Source organism: Coturnix japonica, chromosome 15, assembly GCF_001577835.2.
Source record: "Coturnix japonica isolate 7356 chromosome 15, Coturnix japonica 2.1, whole genome shotgun sequence".
In the NCBI taxonomy this organism is placed as follows: Eukaryota; Metazoa; Chordata; class Aves; order Galliformes; family Phasianidae; genus Coturnix; species Coturnix japonica.
The window spans coordinates 3,984,574-3,997,851 of record NC_029530.1 but is presented as its reverse complement, the minus strand read 5'-3'; the positions used below and the strand labels follow the sequence as shown (position 1 = coordinate 3,997,851).

The window sequence follows — 13,278 nt, the reverse complement described above, 5'->3', positions numbered from 1 at the left end:
CCTGCGTCACACTCAGCCTGGACCTCTCCCTTTGGCATCCCACTCTCTCCTTCTAGCATTCAAACTGTCCCACGAGCACAGGACTGGGACAGGGCAGAGGTACCAGGTGCAGCACACTGGGCTTTGCTATGATAGCACTGAATATGGTCCTGCAGGACCCATACCAGCCCTGTGCATGGTTCAGTGCAGCATCTGCACAGGGAGAGACAGACAGATGGCCTAATTCTCCATCCCCAGAGGGAGGACATGCACAAGCCATTCTTCCAAGTGGGGAGTGGAGCCACAGATCCAAGGAGCAGTAGGACAGGACTTTCCCATTCCTCCACCTTGTGCAACCTGCAAGTTGCAGGCAGCATTTTGGGGATGTTTGCTATATGTGCACCCAGCAATGGAAGCCAGCAGCCCCAGAAACTCCCGGCCACAGTGACGAAACACAGTTCAGAGGGTTCAGGCACCAGCTGCCCTGTCAGCTCTTGCCCAATGCTCACAGAGAGGTTGGAGAAATGTCAGGGCCTTCTCTTGGCTCTCCCAACCTGTGCTGGACATTGGTGGCACTTCTCACTCCACCCGGGACAAGGGTCACCAGTTCACAGCTGTAACAACAGCGTGGACAGCAGCTGACAGAGCCACCTCAAAGCAGCGTGAACACAGTTCTCTTGCACCAGAAATGAGCCCAGAACCATTCAGAAAAAGAGCCAGCCCATGCCTTCCCATGAGCCCAATGATGCACAAATCCGCTTCCCTGCTGGTGTTCTGCAGAAACGCTTGTTTTCCCCTTGGGATCCCTCCCTACAGCCTGGGCCTCCCTCATGCCATCCTCACCATATGTGCAAATCTCATCAGCCACAAAGCAGCTGAAGGCTTTGCCAAACTGATGAGCCTCACTGGAAAAACAGCAGAGTAAAGGGATGACCCTAGAGACCCCAAATGTGCCCAGAGCCTTATCATTTGGCCGTGAGTGATGCTGGAGGGTTTTTGGAGAGCTCTGCAACCCAAATTCCTTCAGAGGAGCTGCATCCTGGCATTGGTTTTTGGCAGGCTGCGGTGTCTTGTGCCGCACACCCCCAAATCATAAGACTGTTGGTGTAGGACAAGGATTTGCAGGTGGGAGATGCAAACATCCCCCAAACACTGCCAGAGAGCTGGAGGAAAGCAATGCCCCCAGGCTGCTGCAGTTACCCATAGCTAGCAGGCAGTGTCCTATGGAACAGGATCTGCATTCCCTCGCACCATGCCGTAGTGCCAGGGACCTTCTGTGCTCTGGTCTGAGTGCATCCCAGCAGATCACTGCACATCTCTATGGGTGCAGAGACCCACTTGTGCGAGGTGAGGTGCCTGGATGCAGAGGTGATGAATAAACACACCACGTTTCCATTCCATTTCACCATATTGGTGAAAAAGGGGAAAATCCACTCCATCAGAGCACTAATCTCCTGACCACCTTCAGAAAGAGGAGTGCCCAGGGCCAAGTCTGGCACAAGGAAGACTCTCAGAAGGGCAGCAGCCCTCGCTCCCATGAGTCAGCCTTGGCTGCAGGCAGGAGTGGGTGCTGAAACAGAACAGGTCAGACAAGCACTTGCTGGGAACAGGTGAGGTCAGCACTGACTTCCCACGTGCCCTGCTGTAAATCCCAGCATCAAACACGAAGTTGGCAGTTACCTTCATGCTGCCGTGGCGTGGATTCCCTTGTGGAGACCGGAGACCCTCTGTGCAAGTGGCTGCTGAACGCCGTGCTGTGCCCAGCCTGGTGGTCCTCATAGGCGAGGGCACTTTGATGGGGCTTTCCTGGCTCAGGCACAATCACAGGAGCTCCTCTGGCAATTGAGCCACCCGAGTTGGTCACCGGGCTCGGCCTGTTTTTCAGGCTTTCTTCATAAGCTCTCTCCAGATTCCTTGGATCTTGTATGACATCCAGTGAGTGCACAGAGTGAAAAGTCCTCCCAGGGCTGCCAATGATGGACCGCACGTCATGCTTTTTGGTACTCGATGAGGAAGAGCCGCTGTCGTACTTCAGTGGGGTACCCTGGGAACACAAGGCACATGGGGTGTCAAAGGGGCATAGAGCAGAAGAGGGTGATCACATCATAGAGTCACGGAGGTTGGAAAAGATCATTAAGATCCCCAAGTCCAACCGCAGCCCTTCCCTTCCATGCCCACCAGCCATGTCCTTCAATGTTCTTGATCACCTGCAGGCATGGTGACCCCACCACTTCCCTGGGCAGCCTGTGCCAGTGCCTGACTGCTCTTTCTGAGAAAAATTCCTAATATTCAACATCCCACCAAGCTCCAGTGGGGCTCACACTTCCTGCTCCAGTAAGTCAGTACAACAGAGACATTGGTTTAGTTGGTCAAATGGCAAGAGCCATCCGCAAAGCAGAGACAGCAGCACCACATGGAAACGGGCAGGGCGGAGTGCCCATTCTGCATGTCTTGTTGTGCTCCAACAAGATGGAGATGAGTCACCACCGAAGGCTGGCTGTGCCCATCACGCCTCTCCTACACATGCCATGGAATGAGGTAGGTCTGCGAGGTGCCATGGGAACCTTGCAAATATTTGCAGCCCAACAGGAGACAGCATGCCACACTTCATCCTAAATACTGGCCTTGCTGAATTGACGCTTGCCCGTACAGGGAGGAGACCAAGGCTGTGCACAAACAGAGTCGCAGCTGCTGAGGGCACCATGTTGACTTTGGCCTTGAACATGAGCCAAATGCGTCTGCTCCAATGTGTGTGGACAGGACATCGCCTGCTCAGCATGCTAGGGAGCTCTGAGATATTGCATTTAGCCACTGGAGGATGGGAAAGGGGAACCCAGACCCAGGCAGAGCCTATCTACTGATCGCTGACCGAGCCCTAAAGGCCCCCTGCTCCCCTTTTTCTTTGGAAGCAGACCCCTACAAGCACAGCAGGCTGAGTAGGTCTGAGCCCACCCACTGCTCATCCATGTGCTCACCTGTGTGATGGAGCCTTCCTTCAGAGGCCTCGCCAGAGAGATGTCCGGTGTCCGCCTCAGCTCCTCTCGGGGGATCTCATGGATTGACCTCCCTGCTTCCTTCACCGTGGCCACCAGGCCTTCATGGGCTGGCTTCATTTTCAGGGGAGTAAGGCCCTCATGAGACCTGACCTTGTACGCGTCAGATAAGTCCCGTGGTGGAGTGTTTTCCCTCTTGAGCTGTTTGGCTTCTCTCCTGAGGTAGTCCTCATGGGCCTCCACGTAGGACCGAGGTATTCCTGCCCCAAGACAAACAGATGGTGATTCCCAGCCACACACCGGATGCTCCCATCCGGATGCTCAGTCTAAGGGACTTCCAGTCAACACATGTAACTCAAGGGCTGCTATTCAACCCAACACACATGCAGCTACATCACTGATGCAACAGGACTCTCCACAACCACTTCCTGGGCTCATTTAGTACCACTTTCAGCCTCTTTGTGCCAGTCAAGGGGAACGTTACTCCTGACTTTGCTGAAAGTTTAGGCTGGTAGAAACTGAGCACAACTGAAAATCTCTCATACCTGCATCTGGACCCCAATACGTGCACTGTGGGCTCCTCCTGCCCTAACCTGACCACAGGAACAAGGGGCTGTGTCTGTGAGACCACCCCACGTTACTGCTGGCCATGGCCCTGCCCTGCTGCAGCCTCACCTTGTGTGATGGAGCCCCGGATGTGGTGCTGCTCCTTCAGGTTATGGGGACTGTGTCTGTCTGGAGGGATGGCTCGACCCATGAGACCTAGAATAGATCACAGGAGGAAACTTGGGTTGTGGCACAGAAGTTCATATAAAACTAATGTACAATGATCTCTAAGGTCCCTTCCAACCCGCACGAGACTATGATACTATGATACTATGACAGTGTTGCCAGGATGCTGGGGAGGAAAAGTATCAACAGTTTCTAAATGACTTGATTTCTCTTTTTTAACACGTGCTTCCGTTTTTGTAGTCCTGAAATTGGTACACCAGGACAGAAGCCAAAGGCACACACAGGCTGGTCTGCACCCCCTGTACTGCCATGCTGTCCTGCTGGGATGTGCAGTGGGGTCCCAGCAAACAACAGCCAGGCATGGGAAGGTGTGTTATATAGGCAAGAGACAAGATGGGGTCTCTGCAGACACAGCGTGGGTTAAAGGTTTCCCCCATACCTACCTTCAATGCTGGCTGACAGCGGATCCCGGGACAAGCCACGGCTGATCCTCCCCTCCATCATATCGTAGGTCCGCTTGGTTCCCGTGGGCTCATGAGAAGCTCCTGAGCTCCTGCTGTCTTCTTTGGGACACTGAGAAGCAGCAACCCCACCTGAGATGGGAACAGCAAGAAGCACCGTCAGACCCCATCTGACCAACAGCCACCACTTGGCAATGCAAGAAACGCTGCATGAGGTTGGCTTCCAAGAAATCCAGCTGCTGGCTCTCCCCTCCCTGCCTGCTCTCATTCCAGATCTGTGCCTCCTGTGTGGGTAGAGCATCCGCCCCACCGCGTCCCGCTCCCTCCCTGATGCAGGCAGGGGACAGCTCAGGGCCAACCCCCGTGTCAGCAGCTGCACTTCCACTGAGCTCAACCCTGTGGTTCCGGGGAGTTTTGCTGTTTGTTTTCAGTTTTATTAGACACCTACTGTTTGGGATCCTCTCCAGTCTTAACATTTGCCGAGACACTCCCTGGGTGAGAAAAACAAGAGAGGGGAGAGGCAAAGCAGAGAGTTCCTTTGAAACAGCAATGAGTGCACACAGGGACTGGGACAGTGAAAATCCCACACCACAGTGATGGGGCAGCACAGCAGCGATTGCAGAGCACAGACCGTGTGCTCACCCGAACCTGGAGCCAATTTCTCTGCCAACTGGAGCCTGTTGTGTGCAGGGGGTTGTATACAGGGGTAGTTCAGCCCTGAGCCTTCAATCCAGCTTCATTCAAGGGCAAAGATCCGGGGGCGCTGCTCAGAAAGCAGCAAGCACTGCACGCAGCCACTCCCCCAGCACAGCACATCTGTGCCCTGCAGAGGGGATGTGGTCCCCTTTGTACTGGGGAAGGGGAGAGACTGAACAGAAAGAAAACCACTCCAGAGCCACGTCCCTGCCTCGCAGCAGCCATCCGCAATCATATGCAGAATGAGAATAACCAATCTAGCACAATTCAGCCCGCACATGCTGCAGGATCTCGCCTCATTACGGCTCTTTTATTTTAAGCACCCTCATGACACTAAAGAATTTGCAATTTTTTTTCGGCTTGCCAAAATTCATCATCAACAACAATTTCATTTTTCTCACTTCTTTTTCCCCGTTGTTTGTTTGTTCACTATTTAACTCTTTGGCTGCAGGAAGGAGCCGGGCAGCGGGGCTGGGCTGCAGGGCAGGGATGGCTCAGGGTGAGATCGATCCTATTGAGCACGTAGGAGGGAAGGCATTAATTGCTCTGTACCCCACAGAGCAGGAAGAGAGGAGATGGCTGCAGCTGGGTACTCCAAGCCCCCATGAAGGAGATGGAAATAGCTGCTTGCACAACACGTCCCAGAGAGCTTCCTGCGCCCTGCCTGGCACCAGCACTGCCAACTGTCCCAAAGGGTGCACAGACACAAGCCTGTGTGGTGACACCTCTTATCTGGGACAGAGTTGACAGCAAGAATGAGAGGCCATGGGATGAGGTGGCTTCCAGACAGCTTAGCCCTGTCCTCAGAGTCCCTGCAGCCACACACGGGGACGTGGAACAGCCAGAGCCCAGCAGCTTCCTCCGAGGGCTGGGCTGACCAGCAGGACAAAAACAGCTCCTGCCCTCTTAGTGCTGCAGGTATGTGAGCACAGCATCGAGAGCAGGATCCGGTCCTTACTCGTCTCTGTAAATCTGACTCAGAAGAGAAGTGATGCAGCCCCGTGAGATGGTCATGCCATGCCAAAGCCAGAGCCCAGTTCCAGCTGCTTTTATCCCAGCCCAAGGCGAGCACAGCAGGCATTCCTGGCTTCACGGGAGATGAACATCTGCTTATTTCCCATGGAAGCCACCAAAGCCTGAAGACGAGCCCTTATGGGCAGCGCTGCTGCCTGCTGAGCAGGCACAGAGGCACAGAGCAGCTGTTGGCTGCGTGCTGATGCTGCTAACACAGCTCCAGTGCTTCCCGTGGCAATGTTCCTGTGCAGGGGGTCTGAGTGCAGCATCTGCAGGGTGTGCTGAGCCCTCCTGAGAGCAGCACTGTCCTCAGTGCAGCCACTGGCCAACATATGCTTTGGCAGTTCTGCATCTCACTGCTCTCTGGGCAGCAGGGGGTCAGCACACTAACAAGAGGCACCTCCATCCTGCCCCGGAGCCAGGGGAGCTGGGGGCTGACTCATTGCCAATCCCTAATGCAGTTCAATCCATGTCACAACGTGCCAGTGCTGTCCTTCCCAACACACAGGACTGAGCACCAGCAGCCGGAGGCACAGGAGCCCCAGTATGGCACGCAGCTCTGTGAGCAGGGCTGCATCTGTCTGTGCTGCTGAGTGTGCTGTGCTGCTCTGCTGCTGGCTGTCACACAGCCCATGTGGGAAGGACACAGGGCCAAGCTCTTGATGGACAGTGAGCCATCAGCTCCCATTTGCCATGGGGAAACGGAGCCATGGTGCTGCTGTGCCCAAGGCATCCCAAGGAGGAAGCCTGATGTCCCAATGTCTTTAAGCCAAGCTATATGACTTGCCTCCACCTCACACATTCTCTAGCCTCCACCTTGGCCTAAGACCTTGGGGATCCTCTTTTGGCACAGAACGCCAATAAAACCATGACTAAAGCAAGAGGACAACATGAGACAGAGGGAAACCCAGCTGTAGGGAGGTGTGGTGGAGTGTGAGAGAAACCACACTGGAAGTGAATCCATGAGGTCATCCCACCTCACCTCATGGCCTTTCCCCACGCACCTCCTGACTCCCAACACGGCTGCACAGCCCTCCTGCACTTGCCCCCAGAAGGCAGAGGGTTGCGACTTACCGTCATAGGACAGCACGTGGCCTTTCTTCCCCTCGTAAATGACATGTCCCTTTGGCATGGCATCCTCTCTCACTTTCTCCGCTCTGCTGGGGCTGTCTTCTCCGATTATCCTGGTAATGGTTCCTTTGTACAGCACTTCTGCCGGGGTGCCCTTGGAAAGCCACCAAGATCCATATTTAACAGTGTCACAAGCAATTAAGCAAGCAGCGCGCTCGCACACAGGAACACTCTGTTCCACCGGGGAAGCTGAGCGGAGGAGAGCGCGCCCGGCCTCCGCTTCCTGACAGCCATCAACGAGAAACCTGCGGCTTAATTATTGATGAGGACAATAACGAGGAGCGGTAAGGAGGTACGTGAGCTGGAGAAGGCTGCTGGGAAGAGGCAGGGGTGAGGACAGCGTGGGGATGGCAGGCACTGTGCTCCATAGGGCTCCCAGAGCTGGGTGTCCTTGGAGATGTCGCAGCCCATTAACACCCCTCTGCCATCACAACCTGCTTGGTGCCAAGTGGGAACAGGCACTGTGGGAGCAGCAGTCTCCTTACCCCATGGCAGGGAACACCGGTGATGATTGACATGCACCCACTCTGAGCCTAAATGGCCTAACAGAAGGAGAGTTAGAAACATCAGCTCTGTCGGTGTTTTGAGATCCTGCAGTGTTTCCCTACTCCACAAAGCCATCTGAGCAGCACCAGTCCACACAACCCCCAGACTCAGTGCTCTGACTGCTGGCGTGCAGGGTACACCCGGTGCTGGTGTTCCCAGCCCCAGGTAAAGTCATCTTCCTTCCGTGGACGTGCTCAGAGGGGATTTGAGAGCAAGTGATGACAGATGGCTTCAGAGCACAGACCATCTATTCAAGATCTGCCTCCTGCAAACTGGATGAGTAATGTGAGATCAAATATCAGTGACAGCGCTGGGGGCTGCTGCAGGGCCGGGCGCACCGTCTGCACATCAGGGATGGCAATGCCCTCTCACACGGGGCTTGGTACCTTCATTCACAAGCCAAACAAAGGAACGCAGATGGATCAAATAGCTGGATGTAGCAAAGCATCTTAAACTCTGCTGCTCTAATTCACTGTCTGAATTAGTGCTCCAGGCCCTCCACGCCTGCCCATCACTGCTGCAGGGGCACGTATGGGGCTGTACTGCTCTGCTGTGTCACTCACAGCCCTGGCAGCTGCTGGATGTGGGGCACCAGGCAGGAGAAGCTTTTGCTCTGAGCCAGGATTTAGGTGGAGGTCCCTGGGGCCAAAAGGGACACGGTCACCCTACTTGAGAGAAGCAGGCAAAAATCTGAGCACGAGTGGCTTTAAATAGCTGAATGATGGCCAGATAAAATCCCCAAGGGAAACAGATGACTTTTTTTTATGCTCTCCGCTCCGTAACCAGATGAGCAATAACTCACGCTGCAAAAACTATCGCCCGCTTGCCAGCTGCTCTTCTAAAGATGGATGGTGGAGATTAAGGCCAAAGCATCATTCTGCTCAAGAGAGCCCTTGGGCAGGACCCACAGCGCAGCACAGTGCTGGCAGCAGAGCTCGTTACCTGACATGCACCCCACAGCCTCCCCCTGCCTCTGCCTAGGCAGAGCCTTCCACCCATCTCCTCCTCCTCACCACTTCTTGCCCTGGCAGGATTACATTCTCAGAGCCATTTAAAGCTGCTTTTGCTTGCGTTCCTGACAGCTACTAAATTCAATGGGGGAGCTCAGACGTGCATTGCTGCTTGCTAAGCTCTGCCCTTCTCACAGAATGAGGCTGGTGCCATACAAGGCTGAGGCTGTCTGCAGGGGATCTCTGTTGCTCAGTACCCGTGCCATGTGCCCAATGAGAAGCACCCAGGTAAGCAAAGCCCGACAGAGACGAGGGACCTACATGTGTGATGGAGCCTCGGTACGTGATGGGCGACTCTGGAGGGGGTCTGGATGTGGGTGTCCCCTTGGTGATGCTCCCTCCTGAGGCAGAGCTGAGGGATGTACCTGCAGGACACAAAGGTGGTGAGTGGGAGGCAGGATTTGTGGTCAGCAAAACAAGTGTGGGAAGTGCTCCAGGAGATGTCACCTTGCAGAGTTCTCCCCCACCCTGTACCCCAAGGGATGCAGCCATGGGGCTGGGAGGTGCAAGGAGCTGTTATTTTGAAGCTCCCATCTCCCTGCTGCATTCACTGTGGGTCTGGGCAGATTGATGGGCCTGGGAGAAAGCACAGCATGTCTCGGCTCCTCCTGATGCGATCAGAGATCTCCAGAGAGATGCAGCTCAGGGTGGTGTGAGTTCATTTGTGTGTTATTTGTGCTGGGCTGGAGCCAAGGCACAGTGCACTCTGCATATGGCTGCACAAACCTGGGAGAGCTCACAAACCAGAATTACTTAAATCATGTAAAAGCAACACCTTTGTATTTATTTTCCCCTGAACAGCCATGGGGTAAGAAAAAAGGGGAAACCCAGAAATCTCCCCAGAAGCCCCATGGCAGCCACAGGCAGAGTGGCAGTGGAGCATCCCCCTCCCTCCCACACCAGGGCACAGCTGCATGCTCACCCCGCAGGACGGAGCCCTCTGAGGCTGGCTGCATCACCAGGCTTTCAGGCTGGCTGGCCTGGCTTCTGGGAGAGAGTTGTTCCTGCTTTACTCCAGGAAAAGGCACTGGAAAACATGAGACACAGGTCAGTGTGGCTTTCATCTTCCCCAGCCTCCTGCTGGCACCTCCTGTGCTCATGGCCATCGATGTCCCTTCAGGGGTTGCAGCGTGGGGCTGGCATGATCCCCTCCAGATGTGGCCCCTTATCTCCTTCTACAGTAAAGAAATGCTTCCAAATATGCAGGCTAAGCACTTTCTTTGTTCACTTCAGGCCATTCACTCTTAATCCTACCAGCCTGAGCAGTGGCAGTAGATTTCCTTCCTTCAATCCCAGGTAGTATTTATAGCCTGGGAAGTGCTCCTGACCAAACTGTGCTTTCCTACACTGCACATATGGAACCACAGAATCTTTACAGTTAGAAAAGACAACTAAGGTCATCTAGTTCTCCCACCAACCCACCCCACTGACCCTCACTGCCATATCTCCATGGTTCCTAAACACCTCCAGGGACAGACAGGGACTCTACCCACTTCTCTGGGCAGCCCGTGCTGATGCCTGGCTTTGCTCTCCCAAAAGGCCACTCCTTCCATTCTTGGATCAAGTCTGTTCCTTCTGCACTTCATTGCCATGTCCTGCAAGACAGCATCCCTCACCCCCACATTCCTTACCCAGTTTCTTGGGATCCATTGTCAGTGGCAGGCCCATGGTGATGGAGCCGACGGGAACCTTTGCATGCTCAGAGCTGTAGGGTGTGTGGAGCTGGATGGGCATTCCCTGCAGTGTGAGAGGGGAGGTCAGGGGGCGGCCCTGCCATGTGTCCCCACTGCCCACACCCAACCCCGTACCTGGGAGATGGAGCCGACAGGTCTCTCCAGCACAGAGGGGTGCTTGGTGGAGGAGATGAGGGGAGGAGGGTTGGAGATGCCCGCCAGCCTCTGCAGCCCTGAGCGGGAGCTCTCGTGCAGGTTGAGCGGGATGGGGTGTCCTGTGTGGGGAACATGAGCGTTAGCACGACCAAGGGAAAACAATGGGCAAGTGAGAGAGCAGAGCATGAACAGGGTGACCCTGCTCCAGGATCCAAGCAGCACAATCGCTTTGAAAACCACTGTTATAGTTTGAATTATTGCCTCTTCCCCTTTGGTTCTATATCCAAGATGTGTGCCCTCCAGCCAGAGAAACACAGCAGAGTGAGGGCTGAAATCCCCATGATGGCACCAAGGGGTGGTTCAAGGAGAGCTCACAGTATCCTGGGACAAATAACATCCCTAACACACCCTGGTGGGATTCAGGAGCCCTGACTGCCACCCTCAGCTCTGCCCCCCGCCCTGGGTCAGGGCACCACGTGATCTCACGTACCTGGTGGGTTATACTGGAACAGGTGGGGCTCAGCCTGAGGAGAGGTTTTGATCACATCCCGGGAGTAGGACAGGACGGGGGGCCAGCACGAGGTGGGCGGCGGCTCCGTGCCCAACTTCTGAGCCTCTGCGATAGATGGGAAATGCACGGACTTCTCTGCAGAGAAAACAGACACAAACACTTTGCTCAGCGGCGACCCACAGACTGATGGGCAGAGAAGATTCAGCAAGCAGGTGAAGCCACAGCCATCCACGTGGAGGTGAAACAGCCCTCCCCAGGCTCACACTCCTAGCTGGTACCACCAGGGGCTGGCTCACCAGTGACAACTCATTTGCAGCCTGCTGGAGAGGCCAGAAAGGAAGGCATCAGCTTGTTGGATGGCGAGGGAATAATGCGCAGATGTTCTACCAGCACCTGGGACAAGTGTGCTTTACTAGAGAGTCAAAGGCAAATGAAGATCAGGACAGGCTCTGCGGGATGGCTGGATGCCTCCTTGCTGCCCAGCAGCTGGGCTGGAGGCAGGGCAGCTTCCTCAAGTTGTCTGGCTCAGGTGTACTGGATGCCAGGCTGGGTTCACCCCAACTGCAAGAAGGTTGATCCAAGGCCAAGAGGTGCCTGGTGATGGAGGAGCCTTTCTCTCTTGACCTGAGCACCCAGTGGGGTGCAAGAAAAGAGCTTTATCCGTGCCAGCTCCATCCCAGGTGAATCCTCACTGAGTATGCTGTGCTAAGCAGACAGATGAGGCCGCCTTTTTGGAACAGATCCCAGGCAGGTTTGGTAGGATTTGCTTTTAATCAATAAACGCTTAATTTTGCACTGCCCTTCCTTGCCAGACCCACCGGCGTAACGTCTGCATCGACCAGAAATCAGAAGCTGGGCAGTAAACAATGGCAGTCACAAGCGCACCCAGCCCTTACCCATCAATTTCTGATAAAAATAGATGCCTGAATCCTGCTAAGCCTAATAATAGGGCAAGTAGATTATCAGAGGCCCAATTTAATGAGGCTTTACTGCATTATCATTATTAATGCTCAGTGTACTCAGAAGCTGGGAGATTATTCTTGTCCTCTTTGGTGAGGCAAGAAATCCATTCTCGGTACACAGAGGTGTCTGAGCATCTTCGCTCCTTAAGGTCCCAGGTTGGATCCCAAAGCATTCCCTGATCTTCTCCCAGCTCCCAGGCGCTGATCTGGGGACTGGAAGGTGTTGGGATGTCGGGGCTGGAAGGTGCTCTCCCAACCACAGCCCCACACACCCCATTTGAGCCACATCCTCCTCGGCCCCACGGTGTCGTTCCCTCCCCTCTGCGCCTCTGGGGCTGTGAAATGTGGCCAGTTCCTAATTGCCCCCACATTAGAGGGCGGCTATAACTCAGCCGGCTTTGATAAAATAGCACTTACGCGGGGAAGAGAGAGTTCCTATAACCGTTTATCAAACCCCTGGAATCGAAGCGAAGGAGTCAGAGTTTATATGATCCGTCATCCAAATTAATGCTCTTGGCTCTCCATCTCCTACAAAGGCCAACTGAAACCCAACTAAATCAACACGAAACCGCCTGCTTTCCAGCCGCTGTGATAACTGAAGATATGCCCGAAGGCAATGGGAAGGGGGTCGGGGGGGGGAAGAGATCTGTCTGCCCAACAGTGAGACCCGACGGGGCTGCGTGGCGCGTCCTGCCTGGGGTCGGGGAGGCACGGCAGGGGCCTGGCTGCCCTCCAAGGCGATACTGTCCCAGCCAGGGGCCGCGAGGCAGCCAACGCCTCAGCCAGGATGTGTGCAAGACTTTGCTTTGAAGCGGAGCCAAAACGGTGCGAAGGACGCTGATCCCCGCAGCGGCTGTGAGAGCTGAAGCTCTTATCGAGCGGGGCCTCAGCAGGCTGGGGGCAGTGGGAGGACCTGCTGCTGCTTCTCACTAAGGCTGCCCCAATGGAGGGCTGCGGGGCTGAAGCCTCCTGTGCAGAACCATCATAATAACATAGAATAGCCTGAGTTGGAAGGGATTCATAAAGGATCGAGTCCAACTCCAGTGCGATGTGACAGCACAATAGCCCAAGTGTGGAGACTTGAAGCTCCATCCGGATGCAGGGGAAGGAAGGGGCTCCCTTGGCACACAGATCTCACAGCACCGTCTGGATCTCGCCAGCCCTGAATCTCGCAGGCTGGGTCAGCACTGAGCCATCATTTAAATCCACACCCATACTGAAACGGGGGCCTGGGCTCTTGGTTTCTCCCCTCGAGGTGACACTGAACACAAAGCTGCTCTTTTTCACATGGAGATGCATTTACACCCCGAATACAGAAGGTTCCTATGGATCCATGTGCAATCCAGGCCTGTGGTGGTACCAGCACACAAGTGAGGATGAGAGGTAACGGCCTTAAGTCGGACCAGAAATTCAG

The 13,278-nt window shown here is 54.8% G+C and overlaps 1 protein-coding gene across 12 annotated transcripts in view; it reads right to left on the bottom strand.

Annotated features, from left to right (window-relative positions):
• Window positions 1–13,278, bottom strand: part of NCOR2 (nuclear receptor corepressor 2) — a 121,397-nt gene that overhangs the window by 15,671 nt on the left and 92,448 nt on the right. For all 12 annotated transcript variants that reach the window (XM_015877795.2, XM_032447859.1, XM_032447863.1 and 9 more), the window contains exons 23-32: window positions 10,882–11,037; window positions 10,371–10,510; window positions 10,194–10,299; window positions 9,485–9,589; window positions 8,824–8,927; window positions 6,950–7,100; window positions 4,148–4,297; window positions 3,648–3,734; window positions 2,955–3,232; window positions 1,660–2,023 (exon numbers count right to left, since the gene is read on the bottom strand). In XM_015877795.2, coding sequence (XP_015733281.1) covers window positions 1,660–2,023; window positions 2,955–3,232; window positions 3,648–3,734; window positions 4,148–4,297; window positions 6,950–7,100; window positions 8,824–8,927; window positions 9,485–9,589; window positions 10,194–10,299; window positions 10,371–10,510; window positions 10,882–11,037 — 1,641 coding nt within the window. The remainder of the gene's footprint in view (window positions 1–1,659; window positions 2,024–2,954; window positions 3,233–3,647; window positions 3,735–4,147; window positions 4,298–6,949; window positions 7,101–8,823; window positions 8,928–9,484; window positions 9,590–10,193; window positions 10,300–10,370; window positions 10,511–10,881; window positions 11,038–13,278) is intronic.